Consider the following 23,847-nt stretch of genomic DNA (forward strand, 5'->3'; position numbering starts at 1 on the left):
AAACTTTTAACAAGAAAAAAAGATGCATGTACATCAGTTTTTTTAATTCTAAGTTTTATATGTATACAAAAATAAATTATAATTCTTGTATAATGTAGTTGATACTCTGTATGGAAGATTATTATCCAGCATTTCAAACTCTTTTCCATATTGTCTACAATCAACATTTTGTTTTATGACAATAGTATATAATACTAAAATAAATTTATTTAATAAAAAAAAGTGTGAAATCCATATATAACAGCTATGCAAGCAGAAATGTTTTTATCTGTTTTCAAGGTTGTCTGTTAAGGATGAGTACGCCAGTACATCATATGAGTCTAATGCAGAATTCATAGCTAGTTTTGGCAGTACTGTTGGTTTTGCACTAGACAGACGCCTACATAAATTTCAGGCAATAGTTCAGGGCCATCACAATTTGTTGTTATTCAACCTTCTGCTTATTATTTTATGTATGTTTGTCATTTCATGATAATCAGTGAGATGTAACTGTAGCACTTGACAGTACAACTGGTGCATCCACACGATGCCCCTGTTGTCAAAAATTGCCTTTTGCGTCTTTTTATCTCTTTTGGATTAGATCAAAAGAAACAATGAAGTACTAATGATATCCCTAGATGTGAAAGGGAGCATTTGATACTTCCTTTTGACCTGGTATACAAAGAGAACTTAAAAGTATCAGAAATTTATATGTACTTGCATAAACTTATTTTGAAGAAAAGCACCATTACAAATGCTTCTGCAACAAGAAGAAAGTTAGCCAAAGGCTGTCCTCAGGAATCGTGTTGTGGCTCTGCGTTTTGGAATTTGTTGTTCAATTCGTTGCTCAAAATTATTAAATAAAAGAATTACCATCCACATTGAAATTATTGCTTTTCCCATTGATCTTGTCAGGTTAAAAACAAAAAAATGATTTAGAATTTATAAGAAATGTGGCACTTAAAGACATTGACATCAGGGCATGGAAAAATAAAGTTATATTTAACATCTTTCAATTAATTAAGGTTTTTAGTTGAGATAAAAAAGTCAGTGTCACGAATGGGATTCGAACCCATGACCTTCGGCTAGATACACCATTGCTCTACCACTTGAGCTATCATGACCTTGATCCACTCGGACAGCAACTTCCCAAATCAAGTTAGACCACGAAAACTAATGAATTTAATAAGTTAAATGAAGTATACCTTCACTAAAGCTCTCTGTGGCCATTTCCAGTTGTTGCCGAGAATCAAATTGATTACACGACATTTGAAAAATGGCAAAAAGGAGGGACAATTCGAGAGGTGAGGTTGAGATGGGAAGTTAGTGTCCGAGTGGATCGAGTTCATGATAGCTCAAGTGGTAGAGCAGCGGCGTATCTAGCCAAAGATCGTGGATTCGAATCCCGCTCGTCACATTATCTTTTTTTTAATACTTCTTATTAAATGCCATTAAAAAAAAGTCTTTAAAAGATAAAAATAATACTAAAATGTTTATTTTCTACTTCTGAGTTTTTAATTTGTGTAAAACCAGATGTTCTTGTAAAATATAATAATTGCAAGACATTGGAATTTTTTTGATGGGGAGGGTATAACATATCGACCTATTATATATATTGTGTTGTAAGAAAGCCAAGGAATTTGATAAAACAATAAATAATACATCAAAGGTATTAAGTTTTATTTAATAAATAAATTACAGTAATTAAAATATTGATAATAACACTCTTATATTGGACATTACTAGTGGACATGTTATTTGCATCAAGATCTCCCTCATTTTTTCATAAATTTTAACAAATAAATACACATACAGTTTCTTCTATTCAAATCTTTATGAATCATAATTTGAAAAAAGAAAAAGATTTTCTATAGTACTTATAGGGCTAGAAAGTATAAATCTGTAGTGATCAGGGAAACTTCACACATTTATTCTTTTTTTTTTTTTAATTTTAATATTTCTTTTAATAATTATTCATTATGTATATTCAGATAAATAATCTATCGTGTACTCTATAATTGTATATATATCATGTCTATACATGTATTATTAAACTAATGTAGTTTAGAAATAGTGGTACATGAAATTAGCATTTTTCCTCTAATCTATGAGACTATTTATAGCAAAAATGCAAAATTAAAAATTGTTACAAATACAAACTCATTATATATATAAAACATTATTAAGAATGTTCAGATATTCATAAAAGTTTTGTTCTGCCTTGTTTGCCTCTTTTGGAATGCTTTATAATTTTTTTGTTATTAAAAGGAATAATATGTAATTTATTATAAAATTTACATTTAAACTTAACTTGTCTGCCCTCAAGCATTTTACTTTTGACAAGATAATTTATACTATATGTTTTACATTTATATCGTACAACATAAATTATTAATAGCAGCAGTTGGTAAATTTACATATGCATGCTTCTAACATAAAGAAGATATTCTTAAGCTACATCAATTAAAGCAACAGTCACATACAACATTGGTATTACTAGACGATAATGTCTTACATGTAAAATTTTTTTAACACATCTTTGAACTTTACAATATTTTTAATTATATTAATTATTATCTCAATTTTGTTGTATAAAATAAAAGCTGGATAGAGGAACCGACATAAGAGTGTTGAAAGCAAAAATTTCCTGTACAAATATAAGAACTACTCTTCATTTTTAAGATTTACGTTTAGTCTTAGGTTTAAAAGGTTTTTTTATATATAAATATTTTTATGTACCGTTTGTAGTAGAGGATACATTGAATTGTGCGAAGTGTGCAGCTCACAAGAAAAAATATCTTCTTTACACACACTTATTGATAAAATTTTTCCAAAAGAATTAGTGTCAACAGGTTGTTCAAACAAAAATGCAAATAGTTAAATCGTTTAAAGCCGACCAGTGTAAAGACTGCAGTATTAACAACCTCAATTCAAGGTGCTACGAATTATTTAAATAATTTTTATAATACTGAAAACCTCATTTATGTAGCGAAATCACAATATGTTTAAAGTGGTTTTTATATTAAAAGTCAGAAGTTGATACATTCTATGATACATTATATACATATATGTATATTTTATTTGTATACATATATATATACCATTATCTTCTTAAATTGGAATTACATTTACGCACACTAAATTTTATTTAACTTGTGAGGAGAGGGTTACACGCAACTAATACAGTAAGCCATTATAATTAAAAAAATATATTATTAAAAGAACTGAGAAAAGTTATTTCAACGAAAATATGGCACAAAGACTAAGTAGCTAGTATTAAATTTAAGTACTTGGTTCCTCTATGCAGAACTAGGTATCAAAATACAAGGACCCCATCAGCTACTGGCTTACTCAACCAAAAGGGAAAATATACAAATTGGCCGAAGTTATGATATTCTGAGGTATCCCTCAACTCGTTTTTAGTGTTTTCTGAAACAGAAGAAAGTTTATTTGTTAAAAAGGTTGTAAAAGTAAAACAAATGCTTAAATAAAGTTAAATAGTTTAAACCCTATATAGAATTCAATTAATTAATCTGTATTTAAGGTATTGGTTGAAAAGCCAGTGTCACAAGCGGGATTCGAACCCACGACCTTCAGCTAGATACGCCGCTGCTCTACCACTTGAGCTATCATGACCTCGATCCATGCAAACTATTTGATTCTCAGCGACAAATGAAATGGCCACGGAGAGCTTTAGTGACTATATACTTCATTTAACTTATTAAATTCACTAGTTTTCGTGGTCCGCTTGACCAAATAATATCTTACAATTAATTAATCTGTATTTAAGGTATTGGTTGAGATAAAAAAGTCAGTGTCATGAGAAGGATTCGAACGCACGATCTTCAGCTAGATACGCCGTTGCTCTACCACTTGAGCTACCGTGACTTCGATCCACTTGGACACTAACTTCCCATCTGAACCTCTCCTTTTGAATTTTCCCTCCTTTTTGCCATTTTTCAAATGTCGTGTAATCTATTGAGATGGGTTCACGAAGGTGGAAGTGTTTCATCAGCAAGAAGTGCTACAGGGTGAGGTTCAAACCATATCTGTTTTTTTTTGTTTTTTTTTTTGGGGGGGGGTGCTTTTAACCCCTTCACAACAATACCATGACGCCCAACTTAACATCATTTTAGTAAATTAATTTGCACCCCCTTCTCACCTACAATCACTTGTCACTTCCTTCAAAATCCCCCTTGTCTACTGAGCTACCACCAACCAATGTACATTGCAACCGCAGTAAGGAAGGTATAACACTAAATATATAAAATGATTTGTTACGTACAATTTTCTTTCACTTCGAAGTATTTGTAGGTCGGGTTTTCATACCCATTGATTTGCATGTTGGCGACATGACGCTCTTCAGGAGTAGCTGACTGGTCGACCTCAATGAAACCCTAAAAACAACATATTTATTAGCCTTTACAGAGCATTATAATTTTAAATACAAGAACTTAAAAAAAAGTTTTAAAACTGTGATTTTCAGTTGCAAAAACCAAATGTATTAACACAATGAAGATCTAGCAGTGACACCTCATATTGAGTCAAACAATCTTTCAAGAAATATCTTTGCTATCGCTTAAAATGATTGTGGGATATCCAAGGACAAGTTGATTGGGGTGCAGGTTTAAATCTAGTAGAAGTTTTTGTATCAAGATGTAATTATATAAATTAAAAAATGGATAGTTTGGTTTGAAATGTAGATTCATATGCTTTACAGTATTTTTGGTTGGTTTTTTTTTGGGGGGGGGGGGTCCATTAAAATGACTAGAACAAGTGGACTTTTGTAGGGTATAGGTGATGGGTCTAGATGACAGGATAGTTCACCTCATCAAAAGGCATATAATATTCTTAGGAAGAATGTAATGTTGATTGTGTACATTGTGAATAGAAAGGGCCGTAGGATAATGCCCAGGGGAACACTCGCTTTAAGGGGAATGTAGGAAAAAAAAAGCAGTCTACTTAGAGATGCAGCTGGTTTGTTAGATAGAATTTAAATATTAAATGGTTTGTAAAAGCAGCCAGGAGGCTTGATCGAACACTGGACCCACACCAAGAAAGACACAAGCAATACTGTTTCTGTCCATGAGAGGTTGCAGCTTACAACCAAAATACTTGATGTACCTGTTTTATAGTGGTGTGAAATGGGCTAAAACCAACCTGGTGGTGAGGTAACTTAGTCGTTTCAGCAATTGATATCAATTTTTTTATGAGGAGCTTTTCAAGGATTTTGTTGTAGACACTGGCAGGATGCTTGGTTCTTGGATGTTGGGTATGTTTGTTGGGTTTTTGAATCACTTTTAATTACTGAATATTTACATTATATTTGTAAATCTCTTCTTACAGAGTTGGTGATGTCCGTCAGAAAAATAAACCTTTTTTTTTAAGTCAATTTCTGCACTTTGTTAGTCATTAGGACATATACTGGGGCTAACCACAAGTAAAAGATTAAAAATGTGTTTATATTGAGCTAACTACTATTAGTTTTTATCTGACAATTCGTCAACAGTGATAGCTTACCTGATTTTGAGGCGATCTTGCACTTCTACGCCTAAGGACAGCGACTCCGATCAGAACAACCACTATTAAAACTAATCCGGCAAAAGCTAAAGTGAAATAAACACTCTTGGAGTCCCGATGGTATACTTCCCTTCTTACAGAATATGTCTGAAACAAAATTTTTTTATATTTATTATGATAAATAATAGGAATCATTAAATTTGACATACTGGCTCATTGTGGCTGATGTCGTGTGTCAATGCATGGGCATAAGGCTGCGGTTCGTGCTCTGACAATAGAGGTACAGGGCTGTTGTTGCTGTTTGGCTCAGAGCTGGCACCAACAGTTTCAGTACTATGCTCTTCATCAGTGCTTTCAGGGTCAATGTGAGCTCCCATTTTCCTAGCTTCTTCTCTTAGTTCAACTCGCTCCCTCTTGTGCGCTTCTTTCCTTTCTTTCTCAAGCACACGTTCCCTTTCCTTGTCTACAATAGCATTATTAAAATGTCAAGTCATAATTGAAATGGCTGAAATTACCTTCTTGCATGGCAGTAACATCTGCGCGATATTTGTCCAAAATAGCTGCTTCGGCATCTCTGGTCATCGACAAGAGGGAGCCTGGGGTGTCATCTTTGCTTCTGAGTGCTTGCATGTAGTCAGACATTAGCTGAGAAATCTTAGATGACAATTCAGGGAATCTAAAGATTAATAAATTTTATTAGAAAATTAAAAAAAAAAAAAATTAACAGGAATAAGTTGTACAAGCATTCACAAATTACAAAACTTACCTTTCAAGCATCTGAAGAGATTGGTTGACCATATGGTCAATGTCTACAAGGTGTTCCAAAGTCATTGATTTTTCACGTTCGGCTTGCTCAAGACTGGATGTCAACAAATGTCTGTAATGAGAGATAGTGTGATGCCTGTCCTTGTGAAGAGCTCTCAGCAATTTTTGCAAACATTTCTGCACTCGGTGGGTCTACAAAATTAAATAAAATTAACTATTGTTATTTTTTTTATTAAGAGAGATACTTGCATTGATCGGACTGTCATTGAGAGCTTGAGTATAACATGTCATAGCTTCCTTCTTCCTTTGATTAATATGTGCCATGACTCGTTGTTGATGCATTGCAACCAACTGGTGTTTTTCAGCATTTCCTTCTTCCTCTAGAGATTGTACTGTCTGCTGAAATCTGGATTTTTTTATAATTAAAATTACTTTAGTTTTTTAAACATATTAAATTGTAAAAACTATTTTTTAAACAGTTGTCTGAGTTAGAAATACCTCAGAGTCATCCTTTGTTTGAACTGTTCAGCAACTTTAGGGTCAGAAGTCCTCATATCTTGGTATCTTTCTTCAAGATCCGACCAGTCCTTCATTACCTGGTGTTAAAAATGTTATAGTTAGGTTTCATAGTAATAAATAAATTGCCAAACAATAAACCTTAGTGACTTTCTCCCGGTGAAGTTCTTCCAACCGCTGCTGTGCCTCCTTGTAAGCTTGATGCTCAGCTCTAGGGTCAAAGTTTGTAAAGTATGGATCTGGGGTTGGCACATTGGTGGTCGGCCTGGGCAGTTCCGTGGTCGTCGTAGTGGTCGAAGGGGTTGTCGATCTACTTGTGGCTGTCAGATCATCATAGCCATCATAATCATCTTCGTCTTCCTCGTCGTCGTCATCTGCATCACTGTCATCATCAGCATCAGAATCAATGTCATCAGTGTCAGTATCATCGACATTGTCAAATATCTCCGATCCTCCCATGGGCAGTGCAGGTACTGCAGGCTTTTTCAATAATGCTTTATCAGCTAGAGAACAAAAATCACAGGCTTTTATTAGAAAATTATCATGTAAGAGTTGATCATTCAATGCTCGATTTCAACAATGTGTCAAATTTTTATTCCTTACAGTTCAATAAATTTCAAAATTTGCTCATTCTGTTAAGTTTTTCAAAGGATTACATATTAGCTACTGTCGTTTCTGAGTTTTAGAAAACACAATATTTTCAAAAAGAATTTTGGTTTTACTGGCCCTATCGAACTGAAGAATAATTGTCATTTCCAGTTGACTATGAATAGGTTGATATAAGGAGATATAATTTTTCAGTAAAAGCCTGCTTATGTGTCTTGCACAATGAAAATCTCTCATACCTGCCGTCAGCAAATTTCTATCATTGTGTTTTTGTTGAAATAGTGAATTTTCATATCATCTAGTTGCTTGTTTCACAAAAAAGCCTTTTGCTAAATAGATCTAAATATGGATTTATTTATTAGCATGAGTAACAGACGTTTTCTTTTTTGTATAACAAAGTCCGTTTTTTTTGTAAAAATTTAACAAATCCTATCTTCTAGACACAGTGTTAGAAGACCCATTTGGCGGCAATCTACTCCATTGCCTTTCATCCATATTTTTCACATCTAAAAAATATTGAATCGTGGATATATAAACTAATCTTTCCCTAACACTAGCCCTAATCCTAACCCTAGCCCTACATTACTTAACCTAACCTTGATCCTCCCTAACCCTACATGATCTAACCATTCCTAACCTATCATACCTCCATGTTAATTTATTTAAACATTTATTTGTCTAATGAGCTTTGCATCGGCTAAAGTTTTTTCCTAAGTGTATTCCAATTGTAAGAACTGTAGGCATGTCAAACTCATTTTTTAGAGTGAATTTTGTTGATTTTCAAAAGTTGCATTGACAAGAAGTAAAAGTATGTACTTAATTGAAAAATTAAATTATTACTAGAAATAATGGTCATATCGCATGCCTTCTGGTTATTTTTTTATTTATTATTGTGTACACGATTGTTCGTTATTTAAAAGTATATAAATATAATTAAAACTAGATTGAAATTTTATATTTCTTGGGTTTCTCTTCAGAAACTATAGAAATATCAAACTTATTTTTTTAGAATGAGTTTTGTCGATTTTCAAAAGTTGCATTGACAATAAGTAAAACTAATTATTCAGAAATCGTGAGATGCGGTCTGGTAGGTCTGTAGGTTTCAGAAAAACATTTTTTTATCGTGCCAATATTTCGATCATTATTGAGGTCATCTTCAGGGCCTGGGATTTACAAACATTGTTTACATAAATAAGTAAAACTATGTACTTAATTAAAAAATTAAATTATTACTAGAAATAATGATGATATAGCATGGCTTCATGTTATTTTTTAATTTATTATTATGTAAATGATTGTTTATTATTTAAAAGTATATAAATATAATTATGGTAACCACACTACGTTCAAAGTCTGGCACTCTCAACATGACACGCAAGAATGGCACAATGACAAACACTTTGAGCCCTGAAGATGATCTCAATAAAGATTGAAACGTAGCACGATAAAGAAAATGTTTTTCTGAAACCTACATCACACCAGACCGCATCTCACGATTGCTGAATAATATAAGTTCAAATGTTGATATACATTTAATTTTTTTTCAAATATTTTGGTCCTGTTTTTGTGTTGTCTTTTTGTGCACAGTATTCTCATCAAAATTAACTTGAATTCATTAACCATTATGCTCAGGCTTAATTTTAAAGTTTTAATAGTGCAGTATATGAACCATGGTCCGATGCTCAACCCTTTCGTAGATATTGTATATTTTATGGTTATTAAAACTATCTGCGGTTTTAATTATAAATCTACTCGTAGCACTCGTAGTATTTTTTTTAAGAAGGTCCGCTAGTTAAAAAAATTAGATTTAACAAAAATTTCTTTGTTTAATATGCTTTCTACCGGAATACCCTTTTTTAAATTACATCGGATCAAAATGAAATTTTATCCTAAATGGGAAAAGTGTTGACGGTGTGAAAAAGTGGGAGTGGGGTTAATCTAGTAATTCAAATTTTTGTCCTAGACAAAATTTACTTCACTTAACATTTTATTGAAAAATTCACGTTGGCATTTTGTTCGTTAAAAAGAAAAAAAGTGTTTAACAGTGCTTAAATAGAAAGGAATCACCCTGTATTCAAGACAGTTTTTACCACTTCATTCCCCCTAGAATTCCTGCGCTTTAAACGAAACTAAACAAAACAAGGCGAAGCAAAAAGCAAACAAACTGTTACACCTAACACGAATAAATAAACTAAACATTTACAGACTCAGCATTTGTATTTTTACCAAAAGAGGCCAAACGAGTAGTTATGCCCTCAAAACAAATGGATCCAACCAAACGGCGGAATATTAGATTTTTTCCCCCGCGAAAATATTTACGCCGTAGTTGAATAAAAGACTATATAAATTTCCAGTTTATGTCTGTGCACTTTATTTTGATGAATGAAACAACACAAAGGCACTTTGATTATAACGAGTGTGAGGCAAAAATATTTGCGCAGTTGAATGAGCAATACAACTTTTCTAAACGTCCTCATTCAAACGAATTTACTGTGTTTCTAGTGAAATATAGACATCATATTTTTTCCATTTTAAAGTCCAGTGGTGTGAGCCGTAACAACACCGCCGGGGTTTTATGCATGTGCTTCTGTGTGACCGTTTAATTACACTTTCGAGTCGGGAAAAAAATAAATCAAAAGCAAACAGAGCTCAGAAAGGGTCCTGCTGATCCTGGCTTCATCTGCGGCAATTAAATGAATCGAGCCCTGGTTGAAAAGCTGGCTTTGAATTGTGCCGAGTGGGTACCAGAGGCGGATTTTATGTAGATGTTTGCCTCTGACATTTAACCCTGCGCCAGGGTTTTTGCAGGCCGTGTATATTTATAGAATAATCGTTCAAACACCACCGACGTCGTGGTGATGGGCTCACTACTTCTGCACTGGTGGTTCTGCGTGAAAACTGCTTACACAATTACGTTCTTCATTATACTGTCAATATTATGTTTAATCCATTTATGTTTTAGTTTGACCAAGTTAATTCTTTCAATTTATTCTTTTTATGTAAGGTTTTGATTGAGATAAAAAAGTTACGAGCGGGATTCGAACCCACGGCCTTCGGCTAAATACGCCGCTACTTGACTCATTTCTCTCGAATCCCCCTCGTGACACTGACTTTTTTATTGAATTGAATTTCTGAATTGAAATTCTGAAATTGAACCTTTTTTCGTTGAAAATTAAACATATTTAGTCTTTTTATGTAAGGTTTTGGTTGAGATAAAAAAGTCAGTGTCACGAGCGGGATTCGAGAGTAAAAAGTAGAGCAGCAGTGTATTTAGCCGAAGGTCGTGGGTTCGAATCCCGCTCGTGACACTGCCTTTTTTATCTCAACCAAAACCTTAATTAAAAAGACTAAATATGTTTAATTTTCGACGAAAACGTAGGTTCACTTTATGGAAATTCAATTTAAAGGGTGAAAAATTCAAGTATATTAGGTCAGAACATATTACAATATAATTGAAGAAAGGATTTTGAATTTGAAGATTCATCGTGATTCTGACGAGGTTGAAAGAAATGATCAAAAATTGAGGATCAAAGTCTATACGACGGATCGCTCCTGATCGTTTCAACAGTGGCCATAGTCTCAAAAGATTTATTGTTTGTCAAGATTAGAATAACACAAATACTTGATATTTTTCATAATAAATAATAAAGTGTGGTATTTAGTGACGTAACGCACAGATTAAACACTTTTCTCTCTTCTGATATCATTAAAATAGCCTTCAAAAACAATAAAACTATTCACACCCTTTTGTCCATTACAGATGCACACTAATAACAATTAAATCTAGTTAATTTACAAAATCAATTGTATAAATTATCCAGTAACTTACATCGGAATTACGTCTTTATATTTGGATAAGAGGGTAAAACAACATATCTATGATTGCGAAAAAAAGATCTTTCATTTTGGAAAAAAGAGTGTGAATAGTTTTATAGTTTTGCAAGCTATTTTAAAATTATCAGAAGAGAAAAAAGTGTTTAATTTATATGATAGGCCGTGAACGAATGGCATGGATATGTACATTGGTTCGTCTGTGTTTGATAGAATTCACATCCCTTTATAATACTCTCACATCTGTGGACATTTCACCATTATTCACCAACATTCCAATAGACACAACACAACACAATTAAAGATAAATTGCCCAACATCTATCTTTCAATCATATCAAAATCAAACATATGTAAACAAAAACCATAAATATCTCACTAACACATTCAACACAACACACAACCGTGACACATCTGCACAGAAAACACACACTGAGTGAGTACAAATACTTTGATTAAACCTAAAATTTTACATTGTGTACATCAATGTATAAATTAATTTTCACATCTTACATGTTATTTGTATAAATTCACTATTTTTCGTGGTCCGCTTGACCAATTAATATCATTCAATTAATTAAAATGTTTAGTTAAGATAAAAAAGTCAGTGTCACGAGCGGGATTCGAACTCACTACCTTCGGCTTGATACGCAGCTACTCTACCCCTTGAGCTATCGTGACTTCGATCCACTCGGGCACTAACTTCTTGAAAAATGGCAAAAAGGAGGGAAATTTCAAAAGGTGGGGTTGAGATGAGAAGCTAGTGCACGAGTGGATCGAGGTCACGATAGCTCAAGTGGTAGAGTAGCGGCGTATCAAGCCGAAGGTCGTGGGTTCGAATCCCGCTCGTGACACTGACTTTTTTATCTCAAGTAAAAACCTTAATTAATTGAATGTTATTTGTATAATTTAAACAATGTTTATTAGACCCTGAAGATAATCCCAATAAAGATCGAAACGTCGCCACGATAAATAAATTTTTCCTAAACCTACATCACACCAGACCGCATCTCACGATATCTAATTAATCATAAATAATGAAACACAAAATATAAACATGCATTTTTAGAACTGACATTTGAACATTCACTTGCATAGGACGTTTTGACCACATATCGCTTTTTGTTTCCGTACCGTCGATATTTACTTGGGAATCAAATCATCGTACATACTTTTCTTATTAGGCGAGAATCCGTTTTGTTTTAACGAAAAAGATTTTTCAAGTTACTATTTGACTTGGTTTATCGAAAACTCGATATCATGGCGAAAGCACAACTGCAGATAATCCTCGGGAAATTGACCCTAATTAAACCTATCCACGTGAACTAGACATAGATGATGTCAAACGACCGAGTTCAATTATCTTACATGTCGCCGGTAATAACACACCTGAGAGGAGAATGTACCTGTAGAGCTTATCGTCAAAGTTTAAGCAGAAAATTTGTTTTGCATTTAATTATTTAAAGATTGTCCCAATATCTTTAACGAAAACCAGACTGAAACTAAAAATGTCTTTTAGAGGTAATGAACAGTTCTGAGTGTTTGGCAAAGGTTGCCAAATTAAAAGAAACTTTGTTTTTAAATTTAATAAAATATTATACGGTTTTTGATTTTTAAACTATTGGCTTACGGTTGGTTGGTTCTTTGCTGAACTGATTCGTAGTTATTTGAAAGATCGCAAGTAGTTAAAAATAAAAATCTACTTTCCATTAATTAAGGTTTGTAGTTGAGATCAAAAAGTCAGTGTCACGAGCGGGATTCGAACCCACGATCTTCGGCTAGATACGCCGCTGCTCTACCACTTGAGCTATCGTGACCTCGATCCACACGGACACCAACTTCCCATCTCAACCCCACCTTTTGAATTTTCCCTCCTTTTCGCCCTTTTTCCATGGGTTCGAATCCCGCTCGTGACACTGACTTTTTATCTCAAGTAAAAACCTTAATTAATTGAATGTTATTTGTATAATTTAAACAATGTTTATTAGACCCTGAACGTCGCCACGATAACGTCGCCAATAAAGATCGAAACGTCGCCACGATAAATAAATTTTTCCTAAACCTACATCGCACCAGACCGCATCTCACGATATCTAATTAATCATAAATAATGAAACACAAAATATAAACATGCATTTTTAGAACTGACATTTGAACATTCACTTGCATNTTTCGCCATTTAAAAAATTGAAAGGGTGGGGTTGAGATGGGAAGTTAGTGTCCGAGTGGATCGAGGTCACGATAGCTCAAGTGGTAGAGTAGCGGCGTATCTAGCCGAAGATCGTGGGTTCGCTCGTGACACTGACTTTTTGATCTCAACCAAAAACCTTAATTAATTGAAATATATTAATTGGTCAAGCGGACCACTAAAACTAGTGAATTTAATAAAAATCTACTTAGCCTCAGACATTATTGCTCCTACCTTGGAACCTTAATATTCTTTTTGTTTGCAAATGAAATTCATTCTACTCCGGACTGCTCTTTCCTTTTATGTATTAACCCTATCAAAGCTCCTGCTAAATGCTTAGTTCGTCGAGACAGTATAAACAAGTTTCACTACGGTCCAATAGAAATAAATTATCTTTTAACCTTTTCAGGTCTTCTCTGGTGACTTTCCATAAACAGAAGCATCATATAATAGCTCTTCTATTTAAAATATTGTATGTATACGTTTTCTAATTATAAAATTGAGTATTGAGTGAAATGTAACATACCTTTCGTTGGGCAGCAGACGAACTCGACGCCAGAAAAGAGCGAGATGCCGCAAGGCAGTAGCATGGCAAATGTCCTTAGACTCATATCCCTTTCCTGGCAGGCTTGAGCGGCAGTCATGTTCCACTTTTCGAATTCCCAACATTTCGTCTGATTGTGGATGTGGTCGAAGAGGCAATTCTCAGGCACCAGGAGGGCGTCACTTTGGAAAGGGCCTTCTGCAATGGAAACGGTTTCGGTTCAAATCTTCAACCGGCCATCAGTTTGTAACAGTTGAAATCTCATTAAATACGTATCCGCGGTACTGGAATTAACCTGGGGTGGTGTAGATAGTGGCCGTAGCGATAAGTGGAAGTGTACATTTAATATTTTATCAGATTGAATGTGCGAAATGGGGAAACTTGCAGATAGTTAACGCATTTTGATAATGAAATTGAACCGATTCCGAACAAAACAAAAAACCAACAACAAAATACAGCAATAAAAAAAAAATTCGCGTATAAAATTGTAATTAACCTAATAAGAAGTAATATGAAATAATAAAAGTAGATAAAAAGAATAAATAAAAGACATAAAAAAGGTAAACAAAATATATTTCATTACGATGTTTTTCCGTTTATATAAACTGACTATGTTGTTTTACCATGAAAACATTTTCTCCAAACTTCACAAATCCTCAAGTTGTATTTTTATGTTATAAACAGCTGCGAAGTTTGAATAGGGAACGAAACTTTTAATTTTAATTAATTCTTTCCTCTGGCTTCTCACTGGCCAACTGAAGACAGAGGATTCTGTCGAATTTTCGTATGTAAAAGAAAGCAAAATGGAACAATACAAATTTACAATATAAGAGGAATTGTGGTTGATAAAGTCAGACGATAATGTATTGCAAATTTTTTCATTTGTACATTGAGTTACAAACAAGAAGCAAATGCCACTCTGTGATATTTGCACTCGTTTACAACTTCCAGTGGAGAACCTATGATAAATCAATATTCCTTTAAGCCAGGTTTCTTCTTATGAAAACAATATTCTGATTTATTTAAATTAACCAAATTTTCCAAAAGTAACGATAATTTGCTAAGTTACTACATTGTCCGAGTTACACGATGGAGGGTTTTAGATAAACCATCTAGAAAAATGGAAAATAGAAGAGGACTAGGAATACTCCCCTACTGAACTCCTAAAGTACACGTTAAACCAATACCTATTTTCACCCAATGACAGCTTTATTGCAAATAGGACATAATAGTAAGTAATTGTACCTTCACAATCAAAATCTTTAAATTTTTAAAGTTTTCTATAAAAAAATCAAACAGCTTTACCCTCATCTTCTTCTGCCTTCATCTAATAATATTGAGTAAGACACAATGATTGTTGAAACAGCTTGGGACTTACTACTAAATTCATCAAATGTAATGAACAATTCTAAAAGATGGAACAGCGAATATATTTTTGAGAAATTACCCTATAATTGGCCGGGTCATTGATTTATTTGACAATAGAAATCTTAATGGGTGAAGTGGTTCTTGCTTGATAAAAACGATCCAAGAGTTATAATAGTGATTCGTAGAAGGGTTGCGGGACAAATTTGTAAAATTCGTTAGATTTGGTGTCATTTCAAAGATCGAACATCCAACAAAATGTCAGTAAATTGAAGGTATCCTGCGTACTAAATGGTCACATAGGTATGATGACTGTTTAACTAGGTAGGTTCTATGTCAAGCTCATGAGAGAATGCGGGAGCGAGAGCAAGAGCAAGAGCGAGAGTGAGAGAGTGAGAGAGAGAGAGAGAGAGAGAGAGACAGACAGAATGAGAGAGATGGGGAGAGTGAAAAAGATTGAAAAATTGGCTTCGAGTTGAGATTTTTACGCGCTGAAAAAGAATTACCTGAAGAAACATTGCTTAAATTATTCTCGTATCTCAATTTATCTTATCATACTCCTATTTTTCTTAAGTGATGAAAACGACAATGGAACCGAAGAAAGGATTACTGTTATAATTTCCTAAGAAGATAAATTTTGTACCTCATTATAATAATGACGCAGCATCAAATGTAAATCCGGATTTTCACTTAAATAACTATTAACCTAGAGAGATATTAATTATGTATTTGTATTGATAGATGGAAAGTTCAGATCAAATTTTCTTTGTTGATTAATATTGAAAACAGTCCACTTTTATCACTCTTTGGAAACTCTATTAGAACGGATTTACCAATCGGATTATTTTATACAATAGTGCACAACTGTAATTAAATTTGCAAGTTATTCCAGGTAATAATTGAGCTTTTTCTTTAAATAATTAATTAATGAGAGATTAATCGATAGGATTTGACATCTTGACCTCAATGGGATTTATATTCCAGAAGTTGAACAGTTAGACAGGTGAAAACATTTATTCAATATTGGAAACCAAATTTGATTTAGAAGCAGAAGTAATGTTTGCATAATATTTAAATTATTTTCATAATATGATCAATAACCATCAAAGATTAATGTAAAATACGTTTATTTTGAAAATGCTTTAGGATTCAACCCTGTTTTTTCATGAAATTTTTTTCAGGTTTTCGTTTTTTTTAAATTTTTTTATGAGGGTTCGCAACAGCAGAGGTCATAGACGTATGATTTGAAGGGTGGCAGTGTTTTTGAAAAAAACAAAAACAAAAAAACATTTGTAAGTATGTCGGGTTCGAATGCAGGGCCGCTGGATTCGAACCCGGGACCTTCACCTTACAGTGATGAGCGCCGTGTCAACCGTTGCGGCCACCGACGCCCCCTTTCAGGTTTTAGTTAAAACAATTTTTAACAGATAGTGAACGATGAAGATTTGTCTCGTCACCCGTTATAATAAATTACTGGATTTGCCTTGTGGAGAGAAAAAATCCAAAATCGATGCAGGGCGATTTTTCTTCGAAGCTGAATTTATTTGAGTGCGTAGAAAACATTTCCTTTCAATCTATTTCGATACGGACAAATGCATAGAATTATTTTCTTGGAGAGCCGTGAAAGTGGTTAATGGATTTTCCTGGTGGCTGAGGAAACATCTTGCTATAAAGAATCCACTTTCTATCCCGCATCAATGATCTAGTAGTGAAGAATTTTATCTGAACTTGGTATAATAAATTACATAGATGAAGAGAAGACCGATACAATAGAATTTGTAGTGGTGACTTGTTTTGCATAATTTCTTAAACCAATACATATATAAACATAAAACAGCAAGATCTCACTGGCACTCTCAACACGACACGCAAGAATGGCACAATTACACAGAAGACACACTTTGAGTGAGTAGAAATACTTTGGTTGAATATAAAAAAAATATATTTTGCATTGTTTACATTCACTTTTTTCCACATCCTGCATGTATTTGTTAAATGTAAACAATATTTGTAAATCCCGGGCCATGAAGATGATCTCAATAAAGATCGAAACGTTGGCTCGTTTTTCTGAAACCTACATCACACCAGACCGCATCTCACGATTTCTCAATAATTAAACCAATACGTTTAGATGAGTAATAAAATAAAAGCAGAATAGCCAATTTCTCTCATCGAGTGGTTTTTAAATTGACGAACGTCAACCTTTTACCGACAGAGGAGCTCTTGTCTAAAGAAGTATTATAATTTATTAAAAGAAAAGAATAGCCAAGTTCTCTCATCGAATGGTTTTTAAATTGATAAAACCTCAACCTTTTACCGACAGAGGAGCTCTTGTCTAAAGAAGTATTACAATTCATCTTCAATAGCATGGATAAACGATGATATTCGAATATTCGCCAAGTCGAGAAAACCGAGAGTCAAAACAACGCCTTCGTGAATATCCGCGTTCCGTAAAAGGATAGCACAGACTAAGATAAAACTTTTTGTAAGATTGGTACCCCACGTGATACATCTTTCAATGTAATATCGTTTCGGCGGTTTAAGCATTCGAGTGAAAGTGAACGATCGGTTTCTAAGTGAATTCTCCCTCGGCTTCTTTTCCATTTACGTAAATAACCGAACTCCGTTTCTCGGTGTCATTTAACTCGTGGCGGAAATAAAGCGATAATCCACGTAGAATGAGCCGGCGAGTTCGAAATCAACGTCGACTAAATGCCCTGACAGGCAAAAAATTCTGTATTTAATTTGTCTCATTGATTTTACCAATAAATGTTTGTTCATGTTCATGTTTTAAATTGTGAATATCAATTAGAGGTAAACACACTTAACCCTTAATCCAAAACAAGTGTAAAGGATTTCTCAATGTTTACTTTTTACGGAATTTAAAATGTCAGTCTCATTGGAATTCTGAAGCAATAAACTGTTTAGTTTCCATCTTTGTTTTCTTAATTTCACTTTTTAAATTAAAAAATGCCACTTAGTGCTGAGGATGTTGGGCGTGTTGTGGCAGTTATTGATGATGGACGTTCCATCAAGTATGCGGCTACTGCCGTGGGAGTTCCCTAAGAATCTCTGCGAGACGCCGTTAGATGTTTTCGAGAAACTGGGTCCTACCGTAGAGAACAAAAACGCATCTGGACGCCCTAGGATAACAGAACTGCAGGATGACGTTTTTTGACTTTGAGAATTTTGTGAAACCGGCACCGTTGTTCAAGCGATTCATCAGCTCCAGGAAGTTCAAGGTGTACAAATTTCTGAACGCACTGCTCGAAGAAGATTAAATCAGTATGGACTGATGGCTTTTTGCCCAGTAAGAAGACTAGAATTGATCAGAACCCACAGAGTTCCACGGCTCGCATTTGCTCGAGAACATAGCCATTGGTCTTTGGACGATTGGTCTGCTGTACCTTTAAAGATCAATGTAGATTTGCTCTACCATCTGCAGATGGGCATGAAAGAGTGTGGAGAAGGCGAAATGAAAAGTACGAAGCCAGTACTTTTTCCCAGAGCTAACCTTTCCAACGTAGGTCAGTGATGGTGAGGGCGGGAATTTGGGAATGGAGGTCGCACAGAGCTGGCTGTTGTTCGTGGAGGGTCTTGGCAGCCACTCGCTATGTGGATGACATTTTGGAACATCATGCGTTGCGTATTCTCCATGAAATCAGCGACAATCCTATTCTATTGCACGAATAATGCCCGTCAATATGTCGCTTTCATAGTACAAATATTCTTCTACAGCCAAGGTCTTAGCCTGGCCAGCCCGTTCTCCAGACTTGAACCACATCGAACATAAACGAACCATTCCAAACTGGTAGAAACTATGCCAGGCATCTTCGAGATGTAATTAAGGCAAAAGGAAGAAATACGCAATGTTGAAATGTTAATTAAAAATTTAAAACAAAATTAAAACAAATTTTATCTATCCGTCTTATTTTTTTAAATTTTCATTTTTAAAAGAAAAGAGACTTTTTTAGACAAAGACTCAATTATTAAACGTTAAAAAATGTGAAACTTTGATTAGTATATAAAAATATATACAAATTAAGTTATAATACAAGTGGGTGGAATTTTTTTGCCTGTCAGTGTATTTTATCTGCTCAGGCTCTGATTCCATTAAAAAAGGATTGTGGCTTTGATAAATAAAATCATACCTACACAATATTCAGAGGGGTGCTTAACTGCTCGGTTTACCCTCTCCAAAAAGTTTTTAAAAAACTTTTAATTTTAGTTGTTTCTTTAATTTATAGTATAAGTCTTGGTAAAATTGTGAACAGGTATGATGAAGTCTGCGAGGTAATAAACCTGCAGTAACTCATCAGAGAAACCATATGCAGTGTGGTTGTGTCCGATAATTTTGGTTTGATTATTCTCGCTGGTTTTGTCAGTCAGACTCGTTTTGGAATTTTGCTATCTTCAATACTGGGGTTTTAGATGCCGAAACCATCTTTTTCCGAGGGACATCGGTGCCCGCAACGGTGAAGGCGTTTGTACGGCACTCATCACTAAGGTGAATATCCCGGGTTCAAAACCAGCGGCCCTGCGTTCGAACCCGACATACTTTTCCTACAAGGGTTTTTTTTTTGTTTATACAAAAACACCGGCACTCCGAGGGTTGATATGACCTCTCCTGTTGTGAATCTGAAAAAAAGGGTTCGACCGCGTATTCAGGAATATCGAGGGAGTATTCTGGGGAGTGAATGTGACGAGACTTCTATGTTTGTGTCAGATGTTATGTTAATTTATTTTAACGAATGTAATTTATTAATTTGTTGGATTCGTGAGAAGCGGTCAAGAATGAGGTACTTTAGAAAAACACGTTTTTCATTTTTTGCCAACGTTTTGACCTTTATTGGGGTTATGTGTGGTGCTATTCTTATGGTGTCATATTGGTTTTGTGTGAAATTGTTGTGTAAATGTGTGTTTTTTGTACAATTTCAAATAACACAAATATGACACCATAAGAATACACCACACGTTATGCCCTGAAGAGGACCCGAATGAAGGTCGAAACATCGGCGAAAAATAAAAAAGGTGTTTTTCTAAAATACTTCATTCTTGACCGATCCTTACGAATGCAACAAATTATTAAACAAACGATCACTAAAAAACACACGTAATTTATGAGCGTGAAAGGAAGAGGTTGTTTAGCCCCGAGGTATATCGAGTATTTTGGGTTAGTGGATGTGGCCAGACTTGTGGTGACCTGAGGTACAAAGAGGCTAGCATTTTCGGATATTGACTTCGATTTCGAATAAAAACATAGTCAGTAGCAGATTAAGTCGATCAAATGACTGCAGGCTGAAAGATAAGCGTGAAAGACCAGAAAAATAAGTAAAAATACGCAGAGGACTGGCGATGGACCTTAGCTGTTTGTCGGCCCTAAACCTTCCACACTATTATTACAGAAACATACCGTAATATACACAGAAATTTACACAAAGGAAAACAGCATTAATCTTTTTACTAGTGTAGTAAAACTATAAAGAAGATGCCTAGCAATGAGATTTATTCCATGCTCATCAAGAACTGTAATAATAGCTGTTACTCCGAAACCTGCAGGTAAAAATTACACTGAGGCAAAGACATAGTTGAAAAACAAATAAGACCCAGCTTCCTAAAAATATAATAAATTACTTCATTATCAACAGTTCGGACAAAAAGGAAAATATTGCGATCTAGAGTTATGTCAAATAACTGTAAAAATAGATCCTCTGAATAACCAAGAAATAGCGAAATATTGGACATTGAAGGAGCATGTGATAAAGGGTTTTAAGCAATGGTTACATGAGCAAGTGAGTTGGTGATAGAACAACTTCTTCGGAGCAGCTCGTCAGCTGTTGTACGTAATTTTTCGTCATCAAATTCTAAACCATCATAAGGTTATGTTAGAACTAATACCTACATTATACCACAGAAACAGTGGCTTATTGTACATTCAGCGAGTTCTCTTGCGCTCCACATTCCACTTTAACCTTTGGTCGAGAACAACTCCCAGATAGGAAGTTTTTCATACTAACAGAAGAACTGCTTAAGTAAGTTAAACTCAAAATGACTGTTGGAACAGCTGGTACTGATTACAAGTTGATTAAAATCCAGATAAACATAATGGGTACAATAAGAAAATCATTCTCATGTTTCAGGAATTTCTAACATGCAGCTCTTTAACAGTCAAAAAAACAAAATGGAATTCAAAATATTTGGCAAAATTGTAAACTTCGAAATACAATATTTAAAATCACACATACTAGTTAGATCCATCTTTTCTTAATATTCATAAATTATTCTTCCAAAATAAATTATTCCATTGGAATCTATGTCTATAATTACTAAAAAACTAAACTGCGGCTGTCATCGTATAGCTCATCGTTTATTCCTAATACAATAATGTCACTCTTGCAGATAAACAGCGATATAATAAATGGTACAGAGCTATACCATAAATCCAGGTACAAGTACAGCAACATAAATCCACTTGATCGATAGTCAATTAAACTCTGCGAATCTTGCCATTTCATACATGAACTTTAACTTGTATTCTCTTCTATTAATAATTATTCCGTTGTATATTTAATGAACGGTTGAATTCCACACGTTTAAATTTTTAAAATTTATATGTTGTAAAATTGTAATTGTTCACTTGAAAGTGTTAAAACGAGTTGGACAGTCGATCTAACAAGTTAACAATAATGACTACAGTTTTGACTGTTTTTTAAACATCATTTTATTCTCGATCGGTAATGACGGGAATCTCATTAAAAGTTGGTGCACCCTGTATTTCATGCTCTACTCAGGAGGAGAGCGAAGGGCCCGATCGATTTTCTCCAACCACTTGCCCGAGAGGCATATATACAGACTCCACTTGAAACTGCCACATTTCACCATTTCGAACACCTTTCAATCGACACCTCGATATATTTTGTTTTTACATTCTCAAAAAACAATAATATTTTTAATGAACAATTAAGAAAAAAACCTGGACCTTTTTTAACAAACAGATTTGGATAATTAAATTAAAAGCTAAAGTAAAAAGTAATTATATTATACAATCAAGCAATTATACAGGCTGATGATTACGTGCTAAAAGTTTGTCAACTTTCAATTATATTTTTAATTGTTAGTCGTGCTTTCTAATAAAGTAGAATATTGAAATATCAAACTCGTCATTCAGATGGATTTGTCACCCTGTTATTTCAGAAATTGAAAACCAATTGATCAACGATTGAAAAACCAAACTTACCGAGACATCGGAATGGCTTGACCCACGCTGCGTGCTTGCATTTTGCGTGACCGATTCGACACCAGTTTGAGATTTTGACAAAATGGCTAGATTCGACAATGTTCGTGATATCGTGTTTTGGGTAAACCTGAAAAACAAAATTAAATTAAATTAAAACAATATAGAATCGTTTGGATGAACGGTGGCCGAAAATGTATCAAATTATAATTTTTGGGAGGATTAAAATTTCAAATAGGTTTTTTAAAATTTAATATTATACTTTTTAAATTCACTACTTTTTCGTGGTCCGCTTGACCAATTAATATCATTCAATTAATTAAGGTTTTTAAAGGTTAAATTCAATTAATTAAGGTTAAGATATAATGTTGAATTATAAATTACAACAGAGAAAAGCATTAGTCAAGAGTATGTTGACGTTTTCATTCGATAAGAACTAACTTTCCATCTCACCCCACCTTTTGAATTTTCCTTCCTTTGGCAAAAAATAGTAAAAAGGAGAATTTTCAATTTTCAAAAGGTGGGGTTGAGATGGGAAGTTAGTGCCGAGTGGATCGAAGTCACGATAGCTCAAGTGTTAGAATAGCGGCGTATCTAGCCGAAGGTCGTGGGTTCGAATTCATTTCGTGACAGTGACTTTTTTATCTCAACTAAAAACCTTAATTAATTGAATTATCCTTTTTATTAATGACGTCCGTGTTAATAGGATGGATAGTGTTTCTTGTTGTTATTGAACGGAAACGTCAACATACTCTTGACTAATATATTTTCTCTGTTGTAATTTATAATTCAACATTATATCTTAATCCTGAGTAACATCAAGTATAAGCCGAAAGCTTGGTAATTGATAAATAATCTCGGCAGACTAACCTCAATCTTGATACATTATCCGTGATCATTATTTACATTAAAAATAAAACACAATTTATAAATGTCATTTTCAGAAAAAAACAAAAAAGGGCAGATGTGGCTACTCCATTGCGAATCTGCCCCACCTAAATATACGTTATATACGAGGGTTGGATGATATCCAGACCACCGAAAAAAATGGAAGTTTGCGCATGCCGCATACTGCGATGTAAAACCCCTAGATTTCTACTCTAAGCGTTAATAATATTGAATTACCTTTTTACAATATTCTAAAATGTCCATTTTCTCTTTTGGACACGTGAATTTGTGAGTTGTGTCCGTCGTCCATCGACCGGATTCAGTCATGTATTGGCTGTGATAGCTGTCATCCTTCGAGTGGCAGATCATAGCCACCTGGGGTTCAAAATGTGCCACTGGCACTTCTCCTGAA

At 34.2% G+C, this 23,847-nt stretch overlaps 1 protein-coding gene across 1 annotated transcript; it reads right to left on the reverse strand.

The window, feature by feature from the left end:
• Window positions 1-1,635: 1,635 nt before the first annotated feature.
• LOC106669000 (amyloid-beta-like protein) lies at window positions 1,636-23,847 on the reverse strand. Its single transcript, XM_024228166.1, has 12 exons — window positions 23,673-23,847; window positions 22,551-22,677; window positions 13,931-14,146; window positions 6,922-7,283; window positions 6,763-6,860; window positions 6,514-6,670; window positions 6,266-6,456; window positions 6,015-6,175; window positions 5,709-5,962; window positions 5,500-5,646; window positions 4,265-4,376; window positions 1,636-3,408 (listed from the first exon to the last, which is right to left on the reverse strand). Coding segments are annotated over exons 1-12 (1,959 nt in total). The 5' UTR covers window positions 23,805-23,847; the 3' UTR covers window positions 1,636-3,406.

Source organism: Cimex lectularius, unplaced genomic scaffold (genome assembly GCF_000648675.2).
Source record: "Cimex lectularius strain Harlan isolate CLEC.00 unplaced genomic scaffold, Clec_2.1 scaffold249, whole genome shotgun sequence".
Taxonomy (NCBI): Eukaryota; Metazoa; Arthropoda; class Insecta; order Hemiptera; family Cimicidae; genus Cimex; species Cimex lectularius.